The sequence below is a fragment of the Lolium perenne genome, chromosome 2 (assembly GCF_019359855.2).
Source record: "Lolium perenne isolate Kyuss_39 chromosome 2, Kyuss_2.0, whole genome shotgun sequence".
Lineage (NCBI taxonomy): Eukaryota > Viridiplantae > Streptophyta > Magnoliopsida > Poales > Poaceae > Lolium > Lolium perenne.
In genome coordinates this window covers 242,362,015-242,385,877 of record NC_067245.2, presented here as the reverse complement: position 1 = coordinate 242,385,877, position 23,863 = coordinate 242,362,015, and the positions used below count along the sequence as shown (strand labels likewise).

The 23,863-nt window shown below is 41.1% G+C and overlaps 1 protein-coding gene and 1 long non-coding RNA gene across 3 annotated transcripts; one reads left to right on the top strand and one right to left on the bottom strand.

Moving 5' to 3' along the window:
* The first annotated feature begins 6,752 nt into the window (after nt 1–6,752).
* On the top strand, nt 6,753–8,855 carry LOC127335425 (protein CHROMOSOME TRANSMISSION FIDELITY 7). The gene is made up of 6 exons (XM_051362080.2): nt 6,753–6,992; nt 7,072–7,288; nt 7,384–7,476; nt 7,830–7,904; nt 7,997–8,349; nt 8,577–8,855. The coding sequence occupies exons 1-6, from the start codon at nt 6,934–6,936 to the stop codon at nt 8,710–8,712; spliced, it is 933 nt and encodes a 310-aa protein (XP_051218040.1). The 5' UTR covers nt 6,753–6,933; the 3' UTR covers nt 8,713–8,855.
* A 4,185-nt stretch (nt 8,856–13,040) lies between these two features.
* On the bottom strand, nt 13,041–13,922 carry LOC127335424 (uncharacterized). Of its 2 annotated transcripts, none has more exons than XR_007872776.2 (2): nt 13,616–13,922; nt 13,041–13,428 (listed from the first exon to the last, which is right to left on the bottom strand). It is a non-coding gene; the product is annotated as an uncharacterized lncRNA (long non-coding RNA). The 2 variants fall into 2 exon arrangements; XR_007872771.2 differs by having other exon boundaries at nt 13,041–13,425.
* Between the last annotated feature and the right edge of the window lie 9,941 nt (nt 13,923–23,863).

Genomic DNA, 23,863 nt, shown 5'->3' with positions numbered 1-23,863 from the left:
GAAAATATATGATGGTAAATGCAAATCAACCTGAAGTTGATAGACACCAAGATGATGTTCAACATCAAGAACCTAGCATAAATATGCACACAAACCCCAATGCTGGGACATCGAAACAACCAGACTGCGTTATTATGGGAAATCACACTGTGCGTGAAGAAATTAATGAAATATCCACAAACTATATCTATTTGGGAGAATCATATAATAGAAAGACTACAACTGTCGACACATATTTCTCCTCTAAAATTGCTAAAATCCTTCAACTGGATCTAGAGCCAAAATCTGTGAAAGAGTGTCTGAAGCGTTGGGATTGACCTAAATGGAAGGAGGCCATTGAGGCAGAACTGCGCTCGCTTATTAAAAGAGAGATATTCTACTCCTCCTAAAGTCTTCCATGTGAGAGCTAAATGGTTTTTCGTTCGAAAAAGGAACAAAAATAATGAGGTGGTGAGATATAAAGGGATACTAGTAGCACAAAGATTTACGCAAAGACCCTGTATTCATTAGATTACGACGATACATATTCTCCTGTAATGAGTGGAATTACGTTTCGATAGTTAATATCATGGCAGTACAAATGAATTTATCAATGCAATTAATGAATGTAGTGACCACATATCTATATAGGTCACTCGATGCAGATATTTATATGAAAGTCCCTGATGGACTTAAAATCCCTAATCGAAACACGATCGCAACATGTATTGTATAAAATTACAAAAATCACTCTATGGCTTAAAGCAGTCGGGTAAAATGTGGTATAACCGGCTTAGTGAGTTCCTTACTGTAAGGGTATATTGCTCCTATGTGTGGTTTTGGTAATTAATGACAACCCCTATGGACTAATGTTTTCATTGAGTTTATATGAAGGAATATGCCATATGTACTACTTGTAGTCCATGTGTTGGATTCAAGTATGGATGCCATGAAGATAAAGATATACCTTGTGTATTGGTATCAAGATCATTGATTTAAAGATATATATGTGATATGATCAAGAAGAAGAAATGAAGATGGAGTTCTTATGTGGAACTCAATATTATCCATGCTCTAGCTTATGTGATAAGCAATGAATGATCAAGATCTTGAGTGCTTGATTCCAAGTGAAGAATTCAAGTTATGGATCTAAGTCAGTGTCATGATAGTCTCATAAGTTGAGCTATAGTTGACTAAGATTTAGAGCATGCAAGCAGATGAAGAATTCTATATACACCTCAAGATAGTATGATAGAGCATGAGAAGATACAAGGTTGACCAATACAAAGAGTGAAGAATAGATTCAAGTTTAGTCAACACATGAAGCATGAAGAATGTGCCACGAGAAGTCATGTGGTAGGGTAAGCCGTGTCAATTATGCTTTATGAACTAACCCATCATATATGTTCCCTTGTGTTTTCTATGTGGGTTAGGTATCTTTCCATGGGCATGCATCAAAAGTGAGATCTCATATAGCCCATGAGAGGATGACGTCAAGTGGTGATCATCATCAAGGTTGAGTTGGGCAAGTTCAAGATTGAGCATCTCAAGAGGATCATATGCTCGAATCTTGCCGTACATTTTGATGATAATGGACATGTGAAGATGTGCATAAATGGAGCTTTCCCATCATGGTGTATGGGGGAGCATTTGTGAGTCTTCACGAAGCAACAATGATCAAGTGAGGCATTCCGGCTTGAGTGGAGCTTGAAGAGCTATCATCGAGATCAAGCGGGATGCGCAAGGCAAAGGTATGGCCTTGCTAGGTTTTCCTTTTACCAGTCTCAAGGTGGTTGTTGGGAGACCGGGTTATAGGATACATAGCCGCACTATCAAGAGGGGCTTTCAGTTGGGTAACTTGATCACATCGTCTTAGGGAGCTCAACCCTTTGCATGCTTTGAATTCCATAAATCTTATTGCTTCTTGGTGTTTCTCTGTGTGAAGTTCTTGAGCTTGTTGCTAGCTTTACAACAAGCCCAAGTTCATCGAAAACGGAATTCATATGCATCTTCTATTGCGTTTTCAAGCTTGGAGGTTTTACCGGTGTCTCTTTTATAGATAGGTCAAACATTCATCTTATGATTTTTACTCCGTGGGTGGACAGTGATGTTTCTATGCATAAAGTTGTAGGGCTTGTTGTTCTCATTCTAACAAGCCCAAGATCATCGAAATCGGAATCCGGACGCAAAAGTTATCATGTTTTTGTAAACCATGTTTTCATGTTTGGCCCGGTGGCGCCGGCTGTCTCACCGGCTCGTCCGGTACAAACCGGCTCCCACACCGGTGCCAACCGGACAGTTTCCAGGGGGCTTTCAGGGGCGCCTGGTCCCTGGCCCGGTCTGACCGGCCCGGTCCCTGGCCCGGTCGACCTGCTCTCACGCCAGGCTGCACAAAAAACTCCCAGATCTGCCCCAAACGGTCATATTTCGTTTGGCTATAAAAGGGGCTTCTTCCCCAACTGTTTTCTAGGGTTCTTGAGCACGTTTTTTACCACCATTGTTGAACCTCTTGAGCTTGCTTCCTCTCCCTTCCCTCCCATGATTCTTGCTCATTCTTGAGGGATCTAAGAGAGGAGATCTAGATCTACAACCTCCACCAATCCATTTCTCCTCTAAGTGAGGGGAACTCTTGGGATCTAGATCTTGGAGTCATTTGTTGATTTCCTCCATTGTTCTTCCTCTCTAATCTCATCCTAGCATTTGGTTCTTGGGTGGGATTTGAGTGCGAAGGATTTGAACACCTCTATTGTTCTTGCTTTGCATCATTGCATAGTGTTGAGCTCTCCACCACGATTAGTTCGAGTGAGAGACCGTGAGCTTGTTACTCTTGGAGGGAGACCTCCTAGTTGGCTTGGCGGTTGGTGCTCCGGTGATCTCTTCAAGGAAAGGGCTTCTCCTTCGTGGTGCTTGTGAAGTGGTTGTGGAGCTTGCCATCTCCGGAGTGGAGGAAAAGCTAACCATAAGGAAAGGGCCATTATCCTTCGTGGGTGTGGCTCGGAGAATATGGTGAGCCTTCATGGCGTTGGGGAATCCTTCGTGGGACCTCCACTCCTCCAAACGTGGCGTACCTTCTTGCAAAGGAAGGGAACACGGGAATACATCCTCGTCTCCGCGTGCCTCGGTTATTTCTATACCCGAGCTTACTTTCCTTGTGATAGCCATCGTGCTTGAAGTACATATATCTTGCTATCACTTGTGCTTCATATATCTTGTGCCTATCTTGCTTAGCTCTAGTTGTTATTGTTGCACTTAGTTGAGCCTAGCATATTTAGGAGTTGTGCTTGTAAACTAAACGTTAGTTTAATTCCGTATTCTTACAAGGAAAATCCGCAAGAGTTTTTAAACGCCTATTCACCCCCCCTCTAGGCGACATCTCGTCCTTTCACTTATCAATAAAGGATACTCGAATAATGATGATTGCCCATTCATAAAGAAATCCTTAAAATAATTTTGCATCATCTCAGTTTATGTTGATGACCCCGACATCATTGGTGATGCGGCAGATATATCTATAGCACACAATCATTTAATGACATAGTTTGAGATGAATGATTTGGGAAAAACCAAATTCTGCTTAGGTTTACAACTTGAGCATCTTTTCTCAGGAAAACTCGTTTATCAGCCAACGTATATTCAGAAAGATTTGGAAAAATTCAATATGAATAAATCATATCCATCCAAAACACCCATGGTCGTTAGATCCCTTGATATGGAAAAGGATCCTTTTAGACCTAGGGATGATAACGAAGATGTGTTGGGACATGAGTTTCCATACCTTAGTGCCATAGGAAAACTAATGTACCTTGCTAATTGTACTAGACCAAATATTACCTTCACATTAAATTTACTGGCTAGACACAGTGCAGCTCCAACAAAACGTCATCGGGCCGAAGTGAAGAATATCTTCAAGTATTTACAAGATACTAAAGATATTGGTTTATTCTATCATAAAAATTAAGATATGACTTTGAGTGGCTATACTGATGCCGGCTATCTTTCTTATCCCCATGATGCTAGATCACAAACTCGATTTTTATTTTTATACGATGGAACTGCTATCTCATGGAAGTCAACAAAACAGACTTTAGTAGCAACTTCCATTAACCACTCTGAAATAATTGCATTATATGAGGCTCCATGTGAGTGTGTATGGCTTTGCAGAGTGATTAATCACATCCAGACCTCATGCGGCATAGCTTCATTAGAATCACCAACTATTATCTATGAAGATAATGCGTTGCTCAAATGCATATGGGATGATTAAAATTAATATCCCAAAACATATTGCTCCATAACTGTTCTTTCCTCATGAATCACTGAAAAATGGAGAAATTAATGTTTTGCAAACAAAATCTTGTGACAATCTTGCAGATTTGTTCACTAAGTTTTTACCAACAGGTGCATTTCAAAAATGCATTCATGGCATGGTATGAGACGACTTGGAAAAGTTTGCAAAGTTCAGAGGGAGAAATCTCCTAGGACTGAACTTAGTATTTATCATCCGATAATAACATATTGTACTATTTCCTTATGAGTTCTCCAATGAATTTGTCATATAGGTTTTAATGATACAATTATTATACCAATAATACATCGGATCCCTATATTATACTTATCTTTTTTAACAGGATTTTGAAGGACATATATTGTACAAGATCAAGTTTTTAAGATCAAGGTCCATCAAGAGTTCAATTTTTTTTCAAGAGACCCTATAGAGAATTTCGGACCTAGAAGATTTCGAAGACATCGTTTGTTAGCGTCATCTATAATAACTAAATAGAAGCAACCCACTAAGTGATTTCTCTTAACATGCAAGCTATCCACCTCATCAGCCATCTTTGATCAATCATAGCCTCCCACATCAGCAACCTGCCATGTCATTAATATAATTATTTTTCCCATCTAAACCTGGTGAAAAAACACATGTCGCCTTTCATGTTTTTCAGTGGACTGTAGCACTCTTCATCACCTATTTTTATTGTTGTTCCTATTCGCCTCCTCCACCCACACGGCATAACTCCTCCTTTTATTGCTAGCTGTTCCTATTCGTCTCCTCCACCCACACGACAAATCAAAAGACAATTTATCTCAGCATTTTCACATCCTCCAATCAAGAGTAACCCGCCATTAGCCTTTATAGCAGCTCATCTCTATTTTAGTACCAGCGAGTCAGAAACCGAGCGACGTCTCAACATGTCCATCTCATACGCCTCCACTTATTCGCCTCCAAGTTCCATTTGTCGCACTCAACTGATCCGTCTCTAATCGTGCCCAACGCCATCACGGGACGCAGGCCGCAGACACTGCCTCTTTTCTCCTCCATAGCTACTTGGATGTCCAGCTCTTGCTCTCATGCTCTCTCCTCGCCATCCACCACATGCTCCGGTTATGGAGGTGAGTCGCTCAACAGGAGTCCAGGACAACGGTCCTCGTCTTTCTTCTGCTAGCGTTTGCCCAGGACCTGTGTGCTCCCTTTCTTCTCTTAATTTATTATGCAGATGTCAACATGTGAAACTGCTCATCCTATGCGCACAGGGCACCTTCCTCCAGATCGATTCAGTTACATGTGTGCGTGATTTGCAATTTAGGTCAGGTCGCGCTCCATAGAATACAAATTGTTTCTTTATTTGTTCTCTAAATTTTGCAGTGTGTTCTGTCATGTTATATAATATAGGAACATACCATCCCAACTTGTGTATATGTCAAGCAGCTAGCTGCAACTTCTATGTGCATAGGTATGTCTTCCGGATACCTTTACATTTTCTCTAAATTTTGCCGTGTATTCTGTCCTGTTATATAATATAGGAACATGCCATCCCAACCTGTGTATATGCCAAGCAGCTAGCTGCAGCTTCTATGTGCATAGGTATGTCTTCCGGATATTTTTTTAGGAACATTGTAATATTGCTATTTTATTGTTTACAGTATATAGTTATTATTTGAAGCATTAATAATGAATGGCTGCCAGATATCTCACTTTCTCAAAATTCTCTTGATTTTTATTGCCTTATTAGCTCCTTCTATGTCACACAATATGTTTCTACTTTGCCTTCGGATCAAAATCAAAGTTCAGGTATTCTCAGTTTATTCTTTTCGGCCGAAATTGTACATTATGGCTGAATCAAAAAAGCCACATTATCGATTTTCCTTGAGAGATTTTCAGTGTGTATGATGATGGGTGTATGTCACTGTTGCCCTACATATCATGTTGATGTAAGCAAGTTTTCTTCTTTTTAAATGATATAAGCAGGATCTTATTTTCAGAATGTTTTTTTGCAGGTTTTGGATCTAGAAGCATCTGCCATTGAAGTGTTGTAATGCTCTATGAAGCAACAAATAAAACAAGGGTAGAGTTACCGCAATATGTTTGTCATAAAATATTCAGGTTTTGAAGGCATAAATAGGAGATCTTAAAGAATTGAGTTGTTCTTCAAATATGACATTATCTCCACTTCTATCAAGTCTCATTTTTATAATGCATACTCATCAAGATTTTAATAGTTATAACTTCGTTTCCTCTGAAAAATCGTCAAGGGGTGGCATATGATTTATTATGAATGTAAAATCTAAATATTAATGTTGCAAATTTTCTCCATATATCAACCATGTGTATATTTGTATATTGTCTAAACAATGTGCCTATATTTACTATCATGTGTGTTTATATTCCCGCCGCAACGCGCGGGGCATTATCTAGTAAAACAGATTCGCGGCGCTTGTTTTGGCGCCCAAATCCCACATTGGCGTTAGTAATCCCGCGCGACGGCCTTCTCAATTCCTACTCGCCCGATCCCCTCCGCCAGCGGCCTTGTCCCCTCATCTCGCTCGCTCGGTCGCGCCCCGTCCCTCGCCTTCCTGCTCCTGCCGCCCGCCGTCGCCTCTCCTCCCCCCTTCCCTCCAGCAAACGAGAGAGGAGCGGGAGAACGCGAATCGGAGACAAGGCTCGACGAGGAGATGCAGCCCAAGATCAACGCCTTCTTCAAGCGGCAGGCCCCAGACCCGGATCCCAACAGGTTCTTCTTCTCTCTTCCCCAATCGAAACACCGTTCCGCAGCTTCACCTCGGCTGATCTGCGCCTACGGTCTTGCGCAGTGGCGACGAGGCGCGCAGGGAAGGCGGCGGCGCGGCGGACGCCAAGGTGCTGAACAAGAAGCGGAGCTACGGGCAGTTCCACCTGGAGCTGGGGCAGCCCGACTTCCTCCTCCACGCGTGCGCGGTCTGCGGGATGATGTACGCCCGCGGGAACGACGAGGACGAGAAGGTCCACAGGGCATACCACACGACCTACTTCCAGGGCGTCCCCTTCAAGGTCCCGGTTGTCTCTCTGATAATTGCAGTGTTGACAACACTGTCCCTGTCTGTTTCTTGCGTTTTCTGTGACTGAAGAGTTCGTTCTGACCGCAGGGTTGGCGCGACGAAACCGTGGTTGCGAGGTCGGAGGGCGGCGACCGGATTATTCTCGCGACTGGGGAGAATTCTTGTACGCGGAACAGCAAGGTATTTTCTGTTTGCTAAACTCACTTTGTTATGTCCACAGATCACAGATGCATGACTTTCTGAAGAAATGTGGACTGTTGGTTCACTGATAGCTGTAATATGTATGTGTCTATAACCAATTACTACTAGAAGCCTGAGCCTCTTCTACAAACGATCCACATCTTGGCATTAGAGAAACGGCTGCACATGAGTAGGTGACCTTCACCAAACAGGTTCTGAAGAAATGCATAACTGCTTGCTGCTAAAAGGCTGAGCCACTTTAGAAACAATCCACATTTTGACATTAGAAACATATCAGAAAATTGCGCAGAATTAGGAAGCAAATCATGTAATGCCATCCATGTACATGTCAGGTTCAGGAGGTGATCAAAGTGGTGGAGAAGGAGCTGGGGTTTGGTGAAGGCAGGCTCCTTCATAAGCTTTGCAAGGTAACTTACAGTCTGAATTCCCATACGTGGTATAACAACATGAATGCAATATGTTCTGTCTTGCTGCAAATAAAAGGATCGTTGCTGCATAGGTTTATCTGTTCGTATCCAGTGGGAGGATAGTGGGATGTCTCGTTGCCGAACCGATAAAAGCAGCACACAAAGTTATTCCGAGCTCCTCATCAGAAGACAAACACGATTTACCAGACCATAAAATTGAACCAGCACAAGCAAACCATACATTAGAGTTTGGGAAAATAAGTTTCAAGAGGGAGGTCTTAAGACAGCATAATCATCCCGACAAGAACAGGGAAGAGAGCCAGGGCCCTGGTGCCATAATCTGCCAACAAGAAGCTGTCCCTGCCGTCTGCGGAATCCGGGCCATCTGGGTGGTGCTGTCACGCAGAAGAAAGGGACTAGGGTCGCAGCTAATGGATGCCGCAAGGTATGTTCTCCAGGCCCCTTTTCCACATTTTGCTTGCTCTAATGCTTGTAGCCGTCTCATGCCTTGAGAACGCATCACTGCCAAACATGAACAATTGTCCTTAACAGTGAGACATGATTGCATTCTGTGTCAATTGCACGACTTTTTACCAGATTGCATCACCCAGCAAATATCACTGGTTTGTCGAGCTTTCCTCTGACGTTGCTACTTCGATTCGTCTCCTGCAGGAAGAGCTTTCGCGAAGGCAGTGCGCTGGGGATCTCACAATGCGCTTTCACTCCACCAACCTCTGCTGGCAAGGCACTGGCGTCGAGTTACTGCAAGACGAGCACATTCTTGGTCTACAGGGAGGGAGATGTATAGTAGATGATGCTCCCATTTATGGATAGCTAACTGACAAACAGTTGTAAAATTTGTCATGTTGAATATAAACAGCACAATTTCTGCTGTACCTAGTGAACAGAAGAGGTTATAATGACACTTTGCATATGTGATCCTCGTTGACAGCAGTGTATTTTCACGATTTCTCGCTTTCCACATGATCTTGACAGTCAAATGTTGTTATGCGCTATTATCAGTGTGTCGACATCAGTAACCGAGATCATAATGTTCAGCCGATAGCAAGGAGAACAGCTGTAGGCAAACACAACCAGAATAACTGGAACAGCATAAGCACTCAAGCTTGACCTTTCCATAAAAACAAATGCACAAACATATCATTCAGCTGACCAGCAATAGCATTATCAAAGGACAGACAAGCTTAAACAGAAACTAGAAGATGTAATCTATTCTAATGTTTCCTTGTTGATGGACCATGTATGGCAGCTGCTGCGTACTCGTCAACTTCTGGTTTTGTCAGTGATGGCTTTAGCGACCTTACTGTAGCCTCAAAATGAGCCTTGTCTATCGAACTTGCAGTGATATCTTCCCTCAGTGCCAACATTCCTGCTTCCCTGCACAGACCTTCGAGATCAACACCGGTGAACAGCTCGGTGCGCTCCGCTATCTTCCCAATGTCCACATCCTTGGGAATGCCTAGTACATCTAGTCAAGAATATGCCTAGCTCATCGAATCAGGGAATGCCTAGTACATCTAGTCAAGAATTCGCTACAACTCATGAATCCACCATTCTGATAGAACACCTTGAGAATCTCGAGGAGGATAACAATAAAGCTCCTAAAAGGAGTAAAAGACAGAGGACTGCGAAATCCTTTGGTGATGATTTCATTGTGTATCTCGTGGATGATACTCCCATTTCTATTTCAGAAGCCTGTGCATCTCTAGATGCTTACTACTGGAAGGAAGTTGTCCGAAGTGAGATGGATTCCATTTTGGATAATGAAACTTGGGAGATCACTGATCATCCTTACGGGTGCAAACCTGTAGGATGTAAACGGGTGTTTAAAAAAAAGCTTAGTCATGCTAGTACAATTCAAAAGTACAAGACACGGCTTGTGGCCAAGGGTTATACCCAAAAGGAAGGTGAAGACTTCTTTGATATTTACTCACTTGTAGCTAGATTGACTACCCTTAGAGTACTATTTTCATTGGCTCCTTCATATGCTATTCTCGTTCATCAAATGGATGTTAAGACGGCTTTCCTAAATGGAGAGTTGGATGAGGAAATTTACATGGACCAGCCAGATGGATTTGTAGTACGTAAATTGTCAAGAAGAAAAGGTATGCAAATTGTTGAAGTCTTTATATGGTCTAAAGCAAGCACCTAAGAAGTGGCATGAGAAGTTCGAAAGAACTTTAACTGAAGGTTTTGTTGTAAATGAAGCTGATAAATGTGTGAACTATCGCCATGGTCGGGGCGAAGGAGTCATTCTTTGCTTGTACATTGATGGCATACTGATTTTCCGAACCACCTGAATATTATCAAGAAGACCAAGGATTTCTTATCTCGTTGTTTTGAGATGAAGTATCTTGGGATAGCTGATGTAATCTTGAACATCAAGCTGTTGAGGGATGACAATAGTGAGATTACCCTGCTTCAGTCTCACTATGTGGAAAAGATATTGAGTCATTTTGGGTATAGCGATTGCAAGTCTTGTCCAAAGCCTTATGATCCTAGTGTGCTGCTTCGAAAGAATAAAACATCGGCTAGAGATCAACTGAGATACTCTCAGATTATTGGCTCTCTTATGTATTTGGCTAGCACTATGAGGCCTCACATCGCCTTTACTGTGAGCAAACTTAGCCGATTTGTCTCAAATCCCGATGATGATCAATGAAGGGCGGGCCTGGTGCAGCGGTAGAGCGTCACCGCCTGTGACCGAGAGGTCCCAGGTTCGAGTCACGGTCTCCTCACATTGCACTTCGTGAGGGTAAGGCTTGCCACTAACACCTTCCCCAGACCCCGTACAGTGCGGGAGCTCTCAGCACTGGGTACGTCCTGATGATGATCAATGGGATGCTCTTGAAAGGGTTATGCACTATATAAAAGGCACTGTGAGTTATGACATTCACTATACCGGGTATCCGAGGGTACTGGAGGGCTATAGTGACTCAAACTGGATTTCTGATGCTGATGAGAATAAGGCCACTACTGGATATGTGTTTACACTTGGTGGTGGCGCTGTTTCTTGGAAGTCTTGCAAGCATACCATCTTAACGAGGTCAACAATGGAAGTAGAACTCACAACATTAGATACAACCACTGTTGAAGCATAGTGGCTTCGTGAACTCTTGATGAAATTACATGTGGTTGAGAAACCAATACCCGCTATCCCAATGAACTGTGATAACCAAACTGTGATCATCATGGTTAACAGTTCTAAGGATAATATGAAGTCATCAAGGCATGTGAAGAGGAGATTAAAATCTGTCAGAAAAATGAGAAACTCTGGAATTTTTGCGCTGGATTATATCCATACGTCTAGAAATTTGGTAGACTCCTTCACAAAGGGTCTATCACTTAACGTGATAGATAATTCATCGAAGGAGATGGGTATGGGACCCACTGTATAAGTTATCCACAGTAGTAACTCACTCTATGTGATCAGAGATCCCGTGAATTAGAATTGAGAGACAAGCTATATGTCAACTGAGAGGAAAGTACCTTATTCTTTGAATGATACCACTCCGTGAAGATGCAGTACTTTCCTAAATCTGCATGGTAGGCTGTTTTAATCTCAACTAGATGACCTGTTGCGCTATCGCGCAAATGACAGAATCAAGTCAGAATTTAAAAATAAATTTTAGCCTATTTTAGTATTAAGAATTTGCCCAAAATTTAACTGCTTTAATATCTTGCAGACATCTATACAATCTATGAAAAGTGAACTTTACATTTCAATATACGTCACTATACTACATCCAATCATACATCACATGGTTTACAGGATTCTGTTTTTTTTTTGAAAATTGCAAAGAACCTTTGCGCTTCATTTCGTTGCGCCCCGACGCAAGTCAAAAGCGAGACAATATTATAATTGTAAATGTTGGAGAGATTTATTGACTTTATACCGTGAGTCTCATGATTGGTCCCTGGTTAGCTACCCATAACATAAATTCCAACATAGATAGATAGAAATAGGTATAGGTTCATCTAAGACTATTATTATCATGTATATTAGGAATGGTTGAAAGCTCTCTAATGATTTCGTGGAAATTTTCTAATCGCGTGCTTCCAGTTATAGCAGTCCATCACTCTGACTGGCATAATTTTTCCTTCCTCCGGATCCATTGCGGTTTCACAAAATGTTCATGTTGTATACATGATAATAATCGATGGAACACTCCTATTTTGCCAGTCGATATAACGCTCATACTTCTTGATGTCGGTTGATGTTCCTAAATGGTAACCTTAAACATACCGAAAAAGCACCAACACTTGAAGTCTGATATTAACCTTTCTTGGCAGTGTTTCATTTACGACACAAAAGACCCTCGACGAAGCAGTCCAAGAGATAGTATGCCAAGAATCTATAGGTGTATGTAATTAGGTTGTCATAATTCTTACATGTAACAATGATCGTGGAAGACACGTTACCTAAATAGTTTCTTGCCGTTTTTATTACGACTCGTTCTACTTGGGATGTTTGTTTAATCTGGTATTTTTGTAATTCTATTTTTAGACTCGAAGTAGGTTACACAGGATCGCTTCCACTGACAATTAACGGGCAGCATAATTTCTTTTCAGTAAATTACAATCTGTCTCTCGAGTTCCACATACCAATCAATTTTTATTGTATCAGGTGGGCTGAAGCATGCCATAGAGGCCTTGAGAAATCTCATGAAACATTGTACGCATCTGTTGATTAATGAGTTTGCATTGTTACAGGGAAGCATGCTTCTGATGATTCCCTTTTCTCTTCTTACAGTTCAGATTCCATGGCAAAAAAAAGCACAAATACAAATTCTAATGATATTAGCATATTATTAGAACTCTGAAACCGACTGTATATCCCATACCATGTGCACCCCATACATGGGCAAGGTTCTACAAATAAATAAGCATGTTCTAGCAGCAGGGCACGTGTCCAAAATGTAAGCCTAGGACATGTATGATTTATCACAATTACTACAAAATACCAAAATAAGCAATACCACTATTGTAGAGGAGAAACTGATGGAAATCAAAGCATATCGACACAAAGTCTTCCTGGGCAATAATTCATGCCATCCATAGAAGTTGACAAAGTGCAGATGAAGTTCAGCCCATATTCTGGGCATAGGATCTAGCTGAACGATGGTCACAAAGGATCTACTTATAAAAGCATGCTTATAGAGCAGCGTGCACTTACACAAAATAGCTTTCTACATAGCTATTTACACAGCTAGACATCAGGTCGCTGCTGCAGCAGAGAATACAAGTCCAACAGCAGTTTATAGGCAGGTAGTAAAGGCATCACATCAGCTTGACAGCTTAGCAGAGAACCCACATGAAGTAGTAGCATGCGTCAAGGTGGTGAGATCATCTCAACGATGTAGTAAGGAAGGCACGCTGAATACCAGCAGATGTTGAGGTAGCGAGCATTATTAAGATACTGATAAGCTCTTCACCTGGGCCTGTGAGCCAAGCCCGTAACAAGAACCATCCATGAAGATAAAGTTGTACAGAAAATGGCCTGCTAAACAGTAAAAAGAACAAAATATCATTATAATGTACTGGTATGATAGAGAAATGGCTGAAGTTACTATATCAGAAAACAAAAAGAGTCATGTTAAAGAAAGGAACTATATAGGAACAAAACTATTGCAAGACAACAGCAGTATGAGAGAGCAGAAACGTCTATACACAAAGTAATTAGGTTGTACCTTATGCATGCAGACCAGCCACTGCTTTGGTTTCTTGGCAGCAGTGCTGGTCCTAAGACAAATGGAGGTTGTAGCAGCATCCACTGCAGTTTCCACAGAAGGCTGAATAATCTTTTATGAGAAACAAGTTAAAGCAATGGACAACACATAATCAAGAGTATGACAGAACTATAAAACAGGATAACTAAAATCTGGCAAATATTGGATTTTATTATGTACATCAGAGGCTGCTATTACTGACATATTAACTGTTATATTTCTGGACTGAAACTTTACAAAGCAAAGTAAATATTTTAGAGAAGGCAAATAAATTATATGTTTATAATGCAACAATCAGCTTGTTCTTCTCATGCAAGACAAACATGAACTCATCACATGATCAATGTCGTGATTTATATCTACCTAGAAACAAAGGATTGAGATAAATTAATTATGGTCAACCGTTAGGTCAGACCATATTGAATTAGCCTATAACAATCAAACTATTTCTGCAATACAGAGACAATGCACTGGAGCATTAAGCAAAGAAAAGGCGGTATCAGAATGGCATAACTGCACACATGTAAGTGTTATGGCCAGTCTTAAATGCAGACACATAGTAGAAGATTCATAAAAAGTAAGAAGTCAAACGGAAAAGATGACTCATAATGGCATATGTAAATACGTGACACACTTGCTACTGAAAATTATAAGAAGTAACACATCAGTTAAACTAAGGTATTCACCAAGAAAGCCTACATGTAACGTATCATTTTTTGCTGCTGATAATTCATATAATTCGATATATTTCATAATAGGTGCCTTGCAGATTCACTCCACCAAGATGATTGATAGGACATGAAGTTAGAGGTAAGCTCGCCCTAGAAGGCCTAGCAAAGTTAGAATTTTTGCTCGATGGTTGAAGACTAATGAATGAAAAGACATAACTATGTGACATTCTTGTAGTGTTCAAACACAATTAGATAAGTACTTCAAGACCATAAACATTTGAGAGGCAATAAATTGCTAGATCTTACCCAAGCTGAAGTCTAAACATTTTAACACACACATTACATTTTACAGAGTAGCTATAACTGAACTGCAGGTCTGTTTCACTCTGATCATACAATATCCAAATATTAAAAAATGTACCATAAGAGGCAAAGCGATGAATCATTATTTTTCGAGGAAACTTGCTTCATTAAGGGAATAAAATATTTTGACCAAGCTGCACACCCACATCAATCTGTATAGGCAATGATTGGGATACCTACTACAAACTCCATTGCAGCCTTCTTTCATTTCCCTCATCACCAATAACCACTATCAACATTAGGTCCCAATTTTCCTCTTTAATATCCACGAGGAACTATAGTAGTCCGTGTGATTTTGCACATTTTCTCAGGTAATTATCCCCTGATTTGGTTTAGGAATCCAACATAAAGATGGATTGCTGGGTTGAATCTGAATATAAAGCACCCAATGTCTTTAACATCCTCAAATCAAAACCAATAATTATGTCTTGTTTAAGATAAATTAATTGTGTATGTACAAAACTGAGTCACGAGCAAGAGTTATTCTCACCTTCCAACCAGACTAAAATAACTTGCCTGGTTCCTATTAGAACCTTTAAAGAGTGCCTATGTACCCTGAAGTAGCCAGATTGCAAATTATGCTGTACAACAATAAAAGAAAAGACAAACTGGATTATACTAATCTTTGCAGCTATAGTCCTGCTGAGACTGATGTTGAAGCTAGCAGCACTTCCACCTCTCCAGTCCTTGCTTGAGGGACCATCAGCAATCTTCTAGGTAGCTGCAAAATTCAAAATTCAGACACATCAGACTAATTAACCAGACAAATATAAATTTACAGTCCATGGCACGTGTAATTGTAGAAATAAGCATCAGACTAATTCAGACACATCAGACTAACAGGCTTCTATGCCATGTTGTGCTATTCTTAGTAGCCATAAGCTAACTTCACAAGTACATTTTTAGCAGGCACAAGGTCATATAAGTACATTTAGTTCCTTAACAGTTTCATAGTGGACAATTCTTTTTTCTGTCCTGGGCAATATGTTTTTGTGTTTGAGCCACTGTGACGCCTCTTATATCTCAAGCTATGCCTTCATACAATGAAATTTTGACTAATTCAACTTCTAATTTTATTTTTTGCAGAAGAGTATTGTAGCCTAGTTATTCCTGAACAATATTTACAGTCCATGGCACGTCCAATTGTAAGCCCAAAGATGGATATTTGTGCTAACCGGTGAGAACTACAATCCAGCTTCCGCCCTCACTCGGTTGTTCCCTGCTACCACTTTCGTCGCTTGAAAATGGGCATAGCTTATCTCTAGATGTGGTGCAGCATCTTCAGGTGCCATGTGAGTATGGCACTTCCACCTGAATAGTAGGAAATTTCCACTTGTAAATTTGTATGGTAGATATAGTAACTAAAGCATTAACTTAGATATAGTACATAAGCACTTGACCAATGGGAGCAGGCAGCAAGTCGTAGATCACGGCACAAGCCATCTCGATGCCAATTCCTACAGGTTTCACGATCACAGCAAAATCCATGAGTTTGACAATCAAATTTGAAAAAAGAAATCTGTTGCAACCAAGCCTTCACGCATCTGAACAAAATAGACATAAAGAGAGGTGAGACGGGGATAGTGAGTAAACCTGTACTACTACACCCAGAATTAGCAAAGGAAATGACATCCTAAGAAAAAAAGAACAAAATCGCAAAGTGCGAGTATGAATCTGTAGTTCTTGATAGTTCTCTAGTAAGGTTCAAAGATGAACAAAAAATCACGATATTACGCATGAAGGATAAAAATGGAAAGAGGAGCATCTGCACTATATATATACTGTATATTTAAAACTGCACATAGTTGCATTCATAAGTTGTATTATATGTTCACGCTTGAGTAAAACTATGAAAGACAAGAGTCAAGAAGCTCTGGACTATATGCTTACTTTTTGAAGATGTCCAGAAACTGAAATTCAGGGAAAAGATAATGACTGAAGGTGGACCCTGGAGCTTTCGATGTATATAGACATCATATGCACACATTTAACTTCCACCATGGGTTATCTGACAATCATGCAAAAACAATCTACTGTTTAATCGGATGGAGTCCACATTAAAAAAACTTTAGGTTAATATATAGTTAGAATCAACCACATTTTGGTGGAGGAACAATTAGTTTACCACATGGTTATATGTAGTATTAAGCACTTGTATACTGGTCTACAAAGCATAGAGAGGAAAACAGATAACTCAAAACTAATTAGATAGTGTGCTAAGCGTCTATATACTGGCCTACATATCATAGAACATAATTCACAAATGTTTTTATCATAGAACAGAAAAATAGATAGCTGCAAACTATTTAATTTAAGCACCCTAATAAATTGAGATATCGTACACCACATAATTTTGGACCAGATTTTTTAATCAGGGTCGGGTTCAAAACACAAATCAAGAGGTCTCCAAATATCCGCACTACAACTACCAAAAATCTGCGACTTCAGATTTCCATATACTTTATTTTACACTGCTAGATCTCTGAAATATTGTAACAAGTCAACAACCATATTGAATACAACCAAAGATCCAATTAGCATATTAGCATGACTCAAAATATCTGAAAATCATATTAGAATGCCAATAACTCAATATAATACATATTAGCACAAGCCAACATGAAATTTATAAAATATATCTAAATATAACCACACAATAACCTTTTGAATGCACGGTATCCAGTTCCCACTTCCCACTTACCATGAGTGAGTTCCATGGTCAGTGTGCATGCAAAGTTCCATCAAGCAAGATATGATGTAGCGAAACACGGTTCCTGCTGGTAAGATCAAACGAATTAATTAGCACCAACAAGCCACCACATAAAAATTGCTTACTGATGATTGCCAAAACAATTAGCTAAATTACAAACATAGCACAACTACGCATAAATATTTTTTGAATACTTGTTCACAGGAGATTAAATCAAATAACACAACTGAACCAATTAGATGGTATATTAGTAGAGTGTATTAACCATGAGTAAATGACTAAATACATAGAAATGAAAATTCATATTCTTACAGAATCTGTGTCAGTACCACTTCTGCTCATTGCAATCAGTTTTAGTCCAGTCAACTATAGGTACTTGTACATTAGAATGACTATGACAATGAGATTTCAGCGGAGCCTATTGCACAGAGCCTAGAAACACATAGAAATGCATAAAATTAGTAAATACATATACTGAGAGTTCAAGCCACGCGAGATACCACCACTGCACATGGATATAAAAAATAGCTAATTCAATATTCCCTGGAACTATTTTTAGACAACATCCACTAACAATGTGTGTGATTAACAACTAAATGGTACAATATAATGTTAATCTACTAAATAGCAGTAGAGACTGTTAATAAGTAAATATGGTTCAGGTGCAACCTGCATGCCCTCGTCAGTACCAGCTTTGTTGGCTTCTGTCTCGAGATCCATCGATCGTCGTTCGCACTAATGATGCCTTCAGTTCTCAGCTCATCTTCCACAACATCATGTGCCGCAAAATTTACAAAAGGCAAATGCATTATTTTCAATTTTGATGCCAGGGCATAGAAACGCGACATCATTATAGGAATCTCCTAACTATCTGTGCAGCCAAAAGCATGGAGCGTCTCAGACACTGGCCGGCAAAATAACAAGGATAAATTTCTGCATACAGGCACATGAGCCCAAAAAACTCTAGCTTATACATAATGCTTGAAAAAACAAATGCAAGTGCGGGCTTCAGGAAATATACCTCTTGGTCCTCTTGCTTAGGCTCTCCAGTCTTCGTACGCTGGCTCAATTTTTAACAATTGAGGTTACAGACAATACCAATTTTCCACGTCGGGCTTCTTATCGGGATAGGTAAAATACCTTGGTTGGATACCAGATTCTATAAGGCCAGAGCATGTCCTTTATCCTTTTCCTTCTCTGCATACAGAAGAAAAAACCATTAATCATCTGAACCACGTGCATCAAGCATCAACACGATCCGAATATTTACAAAGAGGAAAAGTTCATAGAGAAATCCTAAGAATAAAACAATCTAAACTGAAGCATAACTATATATATTTTGATTTAGAAAACATTGTCTGAAATGGCCGGGGACAAACTGAAATTGCTAAACATGGTACTGGTACTTATTACCTCAATCTGAACAGACCCCCCATTCAGTGAACAAATGGACCAACAAAGCGGCGTAAATAGCAGTACTTGACCCTAAGGCACTGCCGCTGCACTCTTCAAAGAGTTGTTCTAAAAATTGTAGAATTGTGCAATTAAATAATTGATTTTTAACCTATTCTAGTGCAGATATAATTTTTTCTAGTTTGTTAGTATGCAAGTTCACGTCATGAACTTTTTGTCCTCTCCAACAGATCCAAATAAGTTTTAAACTTTCAGGTGCCAAGCAACATCTTCAACGCCATCATCATGAGAACGTGTTACAGGGTAAACTTCAAATAAAACAACACTCACCTAGGATGAAACTGGGTCGACTAACCATGATATCCTAATTGTTGGTATGTGCAAAAAAAAAGGCACCCTACCACAAGAAAACAGAGAACATTATTGCATCCATTATTGGAAATAACCGTATTAAGCTTCGACATATACTTTTACATGAATCTTTGATGGACCGGGATTTAAAAGACCAACAAGTTGACTCACATCAATTATGCATGGAGTGTTCTTGCTCTATCCCAACATGTAGCTGAAAGCGCACCCCAATCCTTGCCCCTAGCACCACACACAAAATCTAGTTAAGTCAAACCTCTTGCACCATCTGACCACTCACACTCAAATCTTGACAACCAACAGCCCTTTGCCCTTGCAAGGAACATGCAATATGTGAACAAATCATTAATTAAAATAAATATGATAAATTAGACAGTGAGGAGTGCCTAATTAAGAGCCTACTAACATGAAAACCTAGAAAAGCATATGTATATTGGCCTACAATTTTACAAAGCATAGAGAAGAATGTAGATAACTCAAAACTAATTTACTTATGAGCACCATTTCATAGGAGTAAATTGTAAATTACTAATAGACTTCGTGGCACAGCGCCATAATTTGTGACATATGCCATATTGCCTCTCCAAATGAAACAAATTCTTATAGAGACTTCCAGGAGATTATGTCTTAAATTAAGCCAATATACAAAAAAAAATCAATTGACCAATGTATCAAGTAGCTCATGGGCCTGCTGGTTTTATATGAGACAGGGTACTCGGGTGATGATCTGCAAGACAGAGCAGTCACATAAGGTGCTAGCGAGAGCACTTGCAAACTACTAATTTGTCTCCCTCTCCCAAACCAATCTGAGCAAATTCTCCGTCTACACATTTCCCAAATAGATAACTTTTGGCCATGAACAGAAGGAATGGAGGATAAACTAATCTAGGGAACTACTGCCATACCTGGAGAGGAGAAATTGTAGACAGATTCAGCGGTGTATCAGGTCAGCATCGAGGCCCTATGGTTCTCTAGGCCAGTACAGCCGCTCCCTGATCCTCCACCTCCGTCCCTGCGGCGCTTCTCGAGCTCCCTCCTCCAGGCTCCATCTCCAGATTCCAGCACCACTCCCATCTCTTGTTTCTCCTCCTCATGAATAGTTGCAGTCCACTTGCCTTTTCATCGAACACCTTTTAAGCATATTTCAATACACATATAAAATTTACCAAAATAACAAGGTGAAATTGACCAAAAGAAGGCATCAAAAGGCTCACACAATTTCAGCCTTGAAATTGTCCAAAAGAACGGCCATAACGAGCAGGCTCCTCCACTCACATCATCTCCTCCTCCTCCGTTACTTGCAGCCAGGAGAAAAGAGAGCCAGAGCAAAGAGAGGGAGACAGAGAGGAAGAGATAGAAAGGGGAAGGAGATGCAAACCTGGACGAATCTCGGTGATGCCCACGATTGACCCCGAGTTGCCACCGGCTCGTGCCACCCTCGGTTCCCAGCCACCTCTGTCCCCCACCTCCTCTGCACCCCCTGCGCCTCCTCCATCCCCCACTCCTGTGCACATCACCCGCCTCCTCTGCTCAGGATTGGGGAGAATCAAGGGAAAACGAGGCTCCTCCCCAGGAAGGAAAAAAGGAAGAGGACAGAAGGTGGTCGTACCTGCGACGGTGTCGTCGAACGCGACTGGCGGCGGCCGGCGCTTCCTGGCGCTCTTCGCAGCGGCGGCCTCGAGCGCATGGCGCGGCCGAGGTCCTCGGCCCAGCTCCTCCCGATGCGCGACGGCGGCTGCTCGGGGTCGCCGTCCGCTGGCGGCGCGAAAAGTCGACGGCCGCGACGCGGCGGCTGGCGGAGTCGACGGGCGGGAGAGAGGAGGCGAGAGAGCAGACAGGGATTTGTGGGAGGAGAGCCAATGCCGATCTAGGGTTTTCACGCCTCCAGCAAACAACCACTAAAACGAGCGACGATGATGAGCGCCTGCAGCTGCCACTGGCCACCGGTCCCGCACGAAAATGGGCCCAGATGTCATTGTCTGTGAAGGAGCAACTACAGGTAAACAAAAAATGACCGCATCGAACGGCCCTGGTGAAAAGCGGGGGCATCCTTTTACTGTCGCGGTGGAAACGAGCGATCTGGATGCATTTGCCCTCTCAGAGCCCTTGTATGGCCGAGTAGTGTTAGAACATTTATAGGAGAAATGTGTTCTAAGTGGCTTGTTTAAGTACATATGTTATCCTGTAGATATGTTGAAGAACACACCTATATGAGTTTTGGATGTTAAACATCGCAGTCTATGAGAGTTGTGTGCTCTTTAATAAACTCACGAAAGGCCATGGAGTATGACACATAAGCTCAACCCGCGGGGAAGCCCTGCGACGGCCCAGTACCGGTCAAGACTCTTTGTGAAGCTAGATTAGCAGAAAACTTGCAGTTCAAGGCTTAGTCCACTGTTCAAGTAGCAGTCTAGTGTAACATAGAGTTATGGTGAAAGTTCAACTTAACAGTCTTCGCTATAGTACCGGTACATAAAACAATGTTTATGAACCAAAGGAAAATTCTATGTGCCTCTCGGATCTGGTGGGGGATTGTTGGAAGTTTGCCTAATATAGGCCCTACCTATTTAACTTAGTCCACGATTTCTGAAAATCCCAAAGGCCCAAGTGGCCCATTCATGCATGGCAAGGGATGGGACAAAAGTTTAGCCCCACCTTTCTAGTTTAGACCCCTAAAAAAACCTTGCTAGTTTAGAGAGAGTTAGACCTCCTTATAAGGGGCTGCTCCACTTGTTGTACAAGCATGAGAAGAGGACTCCCACACGCGTGCTCCTCCTCCTCCGCCGCCCGCTCGCTCGCCTCGTCACGACGAGCGCACCGCGGTATGCAGGATTGCCTCGAGCCGAGTGCTTCTCTTCCTTTTTATCACGCATGAATGGAATTTGTAAGGTTGCGCGCACGAATCTGAAATGTTTTTGCTTTGTGGACAATGAATACTGCTGCCTGTTCAGTTCGTATTCCGTCCCTTCGTTTCATCTCCTACCGCAACCTGTTCACCTCCCTCTGCCAATGCCTATAAAAGAGAGGGCGCTCCTCTCCAGAGAAAAACAGGGAACACTACAACCTCTCAGTTCCAGAGCTTTGCGCCGATCAAGGTCTTCTCCATCCTGTCTTGCGGCGTGCACTGTGATCCGGGACAGTAGGCCTCCGAAGCCGCGACGCTTGTGATCTTGTACGGGAGAGCGGCGATAAGGTTTTTGAGGGAGCGCTCCTGCGCGACTGCTGACTTCATCACGGACGTGGATGAGTTCTTCCCTGACGACGACTTTTTCCCCGACATCAGCAACCTCTACAACGACATGGGCCACAACACCGGCAACACAAACGAGTCTTCTTCTGCTATCCCGTATGTTCTCCTCATTCTTCTAGTCGAGATCATGATGCAGTTTCTAGCCTTAGTTTCTTGTATAGAATTGTTCTTATCATACTCTCTGATAGATGTCGTGACTAGTTTGATTATCCTCTTTCTGGTCGTGATTTATCTATGTTTTATGTTAGTTATATCATGTGAAAAATTGCTAATATATCCAACAATAAGGTTTACTGCGTTGTCTCACTTGTATGTATAATACTTTTAGGAATTTGACTAGGTTTCCTTATCTTATGCAAAGCCCTCTATTAGCTCACGTCAATTACCTAGGGTTAATCCTAGCCAAATATGGTGTAATTTTTTCTAAATACATGTTTCTTAATTTCCGTGCCAGAAACTTTATGGCTTATATTTAGAAACAGAGGGAATATAAGACTTGACTGAGCACGAAACCAGCTGAGAACTAAGCAAATCACCTAAAGAAAAGGTTCCTTCGTTGCTCTTTTTCTTAGCGATGATGCAGCCAGCCGGCTTACCCCATTTTCTGCTACAATTTCTGCCGGGTTTTCTATTATGGGGTGTTTTTTCTTTGTTTTTTTCATTTCACAACTTTATTTTGATTTTAGTTTCCTAATCTTAGTTGAGTTTTAATATTATAGACTTATAGTATATATTGTATGCTTTTGTTGTTCGTCAATATTACTAGTATTATTAAAAAATAGTTTATTTATATTTTTGTTTTTGTTTCCATTTCAAGCACAACATAAGCATATGCGCCATGCACATTTTCCAAACTGGGTGAATGTACCATATCAAAACCATGAATATTTTCTTTCAAACTGTTGACATTTTTTGAATCCATCAAAGTATCTTTTGAACCGACAAATAATTTTTAAAACCTCGTATTTTTTTATTTTGTATATGTGAAAATTTATTTCGGAATACGTGAATATTCTAGAAAGGGATTTCTATTTGCGGGCAGACGCTTGCGGTCTTCTTCTTGGAGTCGTTGTAGGAGGCGCCCCTCCTCGGCCCGGGCACATTTGTCTACCAGAGTGAATAGTTCTGGAGTGGTGTCGGGATCCCTTGTGTTCATCTTGTTCCTCATGTGAGGGTTACAGATGCCCACGTGGTAGGCGGCCTGATGACCCACAAGTACAGGTGATCGCAACAGTCTTCGAGGGAAGTAAAACCCAAATTTATTGATTCGACACAAGGGGGAGTCAAAGAATATTAATAAGCTTTAACAACTGAGTTGTAAAGTCAGATGCACCTGGAAATAGACTTGCTCACAACAGTTTATCAGTACTAATAGTTTATAGCAGTGTTAGTAGTGAAGTTGTAAGAGTACATTGCCTCTATGTGTGGTTTTG